Source organism: Orycteropus afer, unplaced genomic scaffold (assembly GCF_000298275.1).
Source record: "Orycteropus afer afer isolate SDZICR_OR568_19922 unplaced genomic scaffold, OryAfe1.0 scaffold00068, whole genome shotgun sequence".
NCBI classification, from domain to species: domain Eukaryota; kingdom Metazoa; phylum Chordata; class Mammalia; order Tubulidentata; family Orycteropodidae; genus Orycteropus; species Orycteropus afer.
This window is the reverse complement of record NW_006921655.1, coordinates 8733964-8741277: the sequence shown is the minus strand read 5'-3', so window position 1 is coordinate 8741277 and position 7314 is coordinate 8733964. Positions and strand designations below refer to the sequence as shown.

The 7314-nt window shown below is 33.4% G+C and overlaps 1 protein-coding gene across 1 annotated transcript in view; it reads right to left on the bottom strand.

Annotated features, from left to right (window-relative positions):
- The window catches only part of DPH6 (diphthamine biosynthesis 6), a 239484-nt gene that overhangs the window by 89533 nt on the left and 142637 nt on the right, over window positions 1–7314 (bottom strand). Inside the window, exon 4 of the mRNA XM_007940474.2 lies at window positions 6228–6301. Within this exon, the coding sequence (XP_007938665.1) occupies window positions 6228–6301 (74 nt within the window). The remainder of the gene's footprint in view (window positions 1–6227; window positions 6302–7314) is intronic.

The window sequence follows — 7314 nt, the reverse complement described above, 5'->3', positions numbered from 1 at the left end:
TCTCTTTGCTGGTGTAGATGAATTCAACTGAGTTTTGGATGTTGATCTTGTATTCCGCCACTATGCTAAATCTTTCAATTAGTTCCAGTAGCCTTTTTTTTTTTTTTTTCTGAGTCTCTTGGGTTTTCTATGCATAGGATCATATCATCAGCAAAGAAGGATAGTTTGACTTCTTCCTTACCAATCTGGATGCCTTTGATTTCTCTTTCTTGCCTTATTGCCCTGGCTAGGACTTCCAATACAATGTTAAATAGAAGTGGTGATAGAGGGCATCATAGTCTGGTTCCTGTTTTTAAGGGAAATGGTTTCAGTCTCTCTCCACTGAGAATAATGTTGGCTGTTGGTTTTGCATAGATGCCCTTTATGATGTTGAGAAATGTCCCTTCTATTCCTATTTTGCTGACAGTTTTGATCAGGAATGGGTGTTGGATTTTATCAAATGCATTTTCTGCATCAATTGATATGATATGTGGTTCTTCTCCTTTGTTTTATTTATGTGATAGATGACGTGGATTTTTTTTTGTAAGGTTGAACCATCCTTGCATACCTGGTATGAACCCCATTTGGTCATAATCAATTATTTTTTTGGTATGTTGTTGGAGTCAATTGGCTAGTATTTTGTCAAAGATTTTTTCATCTACATTCATGAGGTATATTGCTCTGTAGTTTTCCTTTTGAGTGATGTCTTTGCCTGGTTTTGGTATCAAGGTTATGCTTGCTTCATAAAATGAGTTAGGGAGGATTCCATCCTGTTCTATGTTCTGGAGTAGTTTGAGTAGGAATGGTGTCAGTTCTTCTCTGAATGTTTAGTAGAATTCTCCGGTGAAGCCCTCTGGACCACCAAATTTTTTGTTGGTAATTTTTTTAAGACCTATGAAATCTCTTCTTTTCCATCACAGTCTGTGTTAGTTTAGGTAAATTATGTGTTTCTAGAAATCGGTCCATTTCTTCTAGATTTTCAAATTCAATGGAGTACAGTTCTTCATAGTATCCTGATATTATCTTTTTTTATTTTATTTGGTTCTGTTGTGATGTTGCTCAATTTGTTTCTTGTTTGTGTTATTTGTATTCTCTCTCTCTTTTCCTTTGTTAAAGTTGCCAGTGGTTTTTAAATTTTATTAATCTTTTCTAAAAACCAACTTCTAGTCTCATTGATTTTTTTCTATTGTCTTTCTATTTTCTGTTTCATTGATTTCTGCTCGAATCTTTATTATTTCCTTTCTTCTTGTTACCGTAGGCTTTTCTTGCTGTTCTTTTTCTAATTGTTGGAGATGTTGGTTTAAAGTATTGATTTTAGCTCTTTCTTCTTTTTTGATGTGTGCATTTATTGGTATAAATTGGCCTCTGATCACTGCTTTTGCTGTGTCCCAAAGATTTTGGTATGTTGTGATTTCATTCTCATTTGATTCAAGGAATTTTTTATTTTAATTTTTTATTTCTTCTATTACCCAGTTGTTATTAAGGAAGGTGCTGTTCAGTTTCCATGTGTTTGCTCTTTTTCCATTGATTTTCTTATTGTTGATTTATAATTTGATAGCATTATAATCTGAGAGGATCCTTTGTATTTCAATGTTTTTAAATTTATTAAGGCTTGCTTTATGGCCTAACATTTGGTCTATCATGGAGAATGTTCCACGTGCACTGGAAAAGAATGAATATTGTGTATAATCTTACCTTTTTTAAAACATAAACGAGATCATGGGATCCCTTTGCTCAAAACCGTCTAGTAGTTCCCCATCATGGCAAATAAAAGTCCTGGAAATTGATATAAATGAATCTCACACTGGTTATCTTCTAGATATCTCTTGCCTCTCTCCTCCAACTCCAAACTGCACCTCAGGTCTGCTCTCTCTTGCATAATATACTAGGCATACTTCCTTCCTTTCTCACTTGTTTTATGCCTTTGCGCAAATGTCACTTTCTCAAAGGATGACTAGAACTGATAAATCAATTAAAAAATGTAGCAAAATGCTTTATTTTTATAAATATTTTATTTTATTTAAAGTAAATAAATGGTAAATTTAAGTGACTTGCCCTAATCAAACAGTAAATGGCTGAGAAGAGATTTCAAACCAAGACAATAGCTCTGAAATCCATCATCCCTGGTAGGTTGCCTCGCTGACCATTAAGCCCACACTGATATCTCTCTCTCTCTCACAGAATATCAATAACCTATTAAATGGAATATCAATACCCACTAAATGTACTACATGTTTGGTCCCTGACTCATTGTTTTGTTAGGTGTCCTCCAGTCAGTTACAACTCATAGAGATGCTATGTACAACAGAACAAAACACTGCCTGGTCCTACACCATACTCACTACAATCACTGCTGTGTTTGAGACAACTGTCCCAGCCACTGTGTCAATCCATCTCATTAAGGGTCTTTCTCTTTGTGCTAATCCTCTACTTTGCCAACCATGATGTCCTTCTACAGGGACTGGTCCTTCTTGAGAGCAAACCCAAAGTATGTGAGACCAATTCTCTAAGGAGCATTCTGGGTGTACTTCTTCCAAGGCAGATTTGTTTCTTTGTCTGACATTCCATGATATATTCAATATTCTTCACCAACACCATAATTTAAATGCATCTGCTCTTTTTCAGTCTTCCTTATTCACTGTCCAGCTTTCACATGTGTATGAGGCAAATGAAAATACTATGGTTTGGGTCAGCAACACTTTGGTCCTTAAAGTGACATCTTTGCTTTTTAACACTTTAAGGAGATATTTTGCAGTAGATTTGCCCAAGGCAATATGTTATTTGATTTTCTGATTGCTGTTGCTATGACATTGATTGTGAATCCAAGTAAAATGAAATCCTTGACAACTTCAATCTTTTCTGTTTATTATAATGTTGTTTTTTGGTTCAGTTGTGAGGATTTTTGTTTTAGTTTTGTTAAGGTGTACGAAATATACAAAGGCCTTGAGTTAGTACACCAAAAGGGAAGAACAAACTCAGTATTTCTCAAGGTGACAAAAAACAAGGAAAAAATTTAAGCCTTGAGTTGCAAAAGTAAAGGTTTTGATGGACAAAATATTGACTCCTGAAGGCTATAGTCTTTGATCTTCATCAGTAAGTGATTCAAATCTTTTTCATTTTCAGCAAGCAAGGCTGTATCATTTGGATATCAGAGATTGTTAATGAGTCCCCCTCCAATACTGATGCTGAGTGCTGTCATTTATATAGTTTAGCTTCTTGGGTTATTTGTACAGCCCACAGATTGATTATGGTAAAATGATACAACCTTGGTACACTCTTTTTCTGACTTAAACCATGCAGTATGCCCTTATTCTGTACAAATGATGGCTTTTTTGTCTATGTACAGGTTCTACATGTGCCCAGTTTAGAGTTCTGAAATTCCTATTCTTCAAAATGTTATCTATAATTTGTTATGATTCACATGGATGCCTTTGAATAGTCAATAAAATACAGGTAAACACATTTCTTGTATTCACTGTTTTCAGCCAAGATCATCTGACATTGGCAGTGATATCCTTCGCTTCATATCCACTTCTAAATCTGGCTTGAATTTCTGGCAGTATTCTGTCAATGAAGTGCTGCAACTGTTTTTATTATTTTTGGCAAAATTTTACTTGCATGTCATGTTAATGATGTTGTTTGTTGTTGTTATGTGCCATTGAGTTAGATCCGACTCATAGCGACCCCTCCTTGGGTTTCCAAGGTGGTATCACTATGGAAGTAGATTGCCCAACCTTCCTGCCAAGGAGTGGCTTGTGGGTTTGAACTGCCAGCCTTCTGGTTAGCAGTCAAATGCCTTAGGCACTACACTACTAGAGGGGTCACCTTTCTTTTTAATGGCAACAAATATGGCTCTCTTCTAGTCAGTTAGCTAGGTAGCTGTCTTCCAATTCTTGGCATAAATGACTGCTACAATCATTGTGTCCATTTTTTGAAACATTTCAACTGGTATTCCATCATCCTAAAGACTTGTTTTTTGCCAATGATTTCAGTGCAGCTTGGATTGTTCCTTCAATACCATTGGTTCTTAATGATACACTACCTCTTGAAATGGCTGAATGAACAATTCTTGGTACAGTGACTTTTTGTGTTCCTTCCATCTTCTTTTGATGCTTCCTCCATTCTTCAATACTTTGCCCAAAGAATCCTTCAGTATTGCAACTCAAGGCTTAGATTTTTTTCCATGATTTTTGTTACCTTGAGAAATGCTGAGTTTGTTCTTCCCTTTTGGTGGGCTAACTCCAGGTGTCTGTACATTTCATTTTAATACTTTGTCTTCTTGAGCTGCTCTTTGAAATGTTCTGCTTAGCTATTTTACTTCATCATTCCTTCCATTTTCTTTAGATACTTTATGTTTAAGAACAAATTTCAGTCTTTTTGTCATGTATGTTACGCTTTCTTTTTAATGATCTTTGCTTTCTTTTTGTATGATGTCCCTGATGCCATCCCATAGTTCATGTGGTCTTCGGTCCTTAGCGTTCAATGCATTAAATCTATTCTAGAAATGGTCTCTAAATTCAGGTGGGATATAATAAAGATTGTAGTTTGGCTCTTATGGACTTGTTTTAATTTTCTGCAGCTTCAACTTGAACTTGCATATGAGCAATTGATGGTCTATTCTGCAGCTGGTCTCTGGCCTTGTTTTGTCTCTTTCCACAGATGTAGTCAATTTGATTTCTGTGTATTCCATCTGGTGAGGTCCATGTTTATTGCAACCAATCACATTATTGAAAAAGATATCTCCACTGAAGAAACTGTCTTGCAGAATTCTATTATACAATCTCTGGTTTCTTTTCTATCACTACAAACTATGAGACAGCCTCCTAGTTAGGAGTGCTTCTTCATTGGGCTTTTTAACTTTCATAAATAGATGCCACCATGGATATGAATTTATCCATAAATATGGATTTTTAAACTAAATAATTTTCAGAGAATACAACCTAAAATTCATTGCCATTCAAAGTTGCTGAGAATAATATGTCTAATGTATAGCTTAAGGAATATGCAGGCCATCCCATTTGGAGATCAGTTGTGATGAAATGGAGGTAGGCACAATGCAAGGAAAGGCACAATGTAAGCTTTTATAAAATACACATGCTTGATTTTCTGTCTCACTTCCACCTCCATCTTCCATTCTCTAGAGATTCTGATAACCCCTCAGACTGTGAGACTATTATGTTTCCTTTCACTTAACTATGCATTACTCTAATTTCCCTACATTTTCTTTTAATATTCTTTTTGTTTTATTTTGTTTTTGGTAACTGTCTCAAATACATTGTAGAATTTGACAGAAATACAAAAAAAGAAACATATTTTCAAGTTCATTAATACAAAACTTTCTAATGAGTCAGTATTAACACTTCATTGTCAATAATAGAAAACTTACATATATACAATACTCACCTCCCCTTCATATCTTTTGAATGAAAAATAATCACTTATTACCAGGGCAGCTTGTGCTCAAGGTTAATACTGGAGGTCCACAGTTCTTTTTTTTTGCTAATATACTTAAATGGAAAATCTCTATATATTTTATTTGTCCAAATGATAAATTAAAACTGAAAACTGAATGAACTCAGATGGTGTTTTTCTAAACCAATATTAAATAATCACTATTATTATTTGCCCTTATGATTTTAGAATAGATGAATGGAATTTAGTATTTGGTATTTGTAGATACAGCTAAATTTCTTACTAGTGCTACATCCTATGGTGGTAAGAGAGTGGAACAATAATTTTAAAATTCTTGAAAGCTGAATGGCTATCGATATAAGTATTTCAAACCAACTAATATCATTGTCCAACATCTGAGTTCTATGAACCAAAGACAGATATCTTCAATAAGCTCCATTTTTCCCTTTAAAATATCACTGTTTTCCTTCTATTAGTTCCCTATTTTCACTACAAATGATAATGAATTAAAAGAGATTATTTAGGTATACTGAATAAATTAAGAAAATATTTAAGATAGTATTTTTTTTTTTACTTTTTAAATGTTTATATCAATATTTTATTATATCATTTGTTTTTCCCAATAGTAAGTAAGTTAAGAAACTCTCATGTATAATCTAGTGGCAGGAAAAAAGCATAATATGATGCTTTTATCACTTAGGTAGATATAAATATTTGATTCCATGGGGCATGTATAATACAACTATTTATTATTTGGATAAAATTATTCATTTTTCATTTATTCACATTCTTAAAATACATTTACTTTAAAAATGCAGGACATATTATTCTCTTACACATTTTCTACACGACCACGCTGATAGTCAGAAAGTACAGCACCCACTGATACTCCCTCTACTTCTTCTTTTTCCTGAAAATAAAGAAAAAATATGTAATTTTAAAAAGAAATAAACACATGGCTCTGTGTTATGTTTCAAAAACTACAAATGAACCGTGTCTCATCTTGGAAACCACCTTGAAACAGAGTAGATTAATTTGCATAAAATACAATGCACATTCAAGAAAAAAAAGTACATGTGTGTTAAATTATGTCATCCTCCCAGCTATGAGGAAAATAATTATTCATTATACTTTTTACTTAAAATCTCAAATAAATAGAGTCCGTTTTCCATGGAGAAAGCAGAGACTTACATAGTATTTCCAAAACTCAGACTAATATATTTTTAAAGATTTACTGATGTTTGATAGAAATTTTTGTGAAATTTCTATTTAAGAACAGTATTTTGCTAACTTACGAATAACTACTTTTTAAGTTAAATAACAGCATAAATAGATATGATGATTTTTTATCTGGATTTTAGTAAAAGATGAAAAACAGATGGTAAAGGTATTGCCTGGGAAACAACATAGCACAGTGAATACAGAAGGATTAAAAGTAAAGAAGATTAATCAATGACATAGATGGATACAGACAACTTGAGGATTTGGAAGGACAGGTCTAAAATGAGAATTAATGTAAAGAAGAATAAGATAATATACTTAGGGCAGAATAATACACAATGCATATATAAACGAAGGCACTGTTATCTAGAAAATAAATATGAAGAAAGTGACAGGGTGTGTGTGTAGTGTGGTGATTACTAATAACACACTGAATAAAAATTATTCAAACAGGAGTAAAAGAAAACACATCCTAGCATTTGGAGGTACAGAAGGAACTGCTTCAGAGAAATAAATGCATTATTGATACTCTGGTCTTTCCAAACTTGGAAATTTCTCATCACTTTAATCATGCCTACAAAGGAAAACAATAGTATTTCACATAAAACAAAAGTAATACTTTACACAAATATTCAGCATATACTAAAACAACAGAAACAACGGAAATGATAACAAGATTCATAAACATAACGAGCTCAGCAC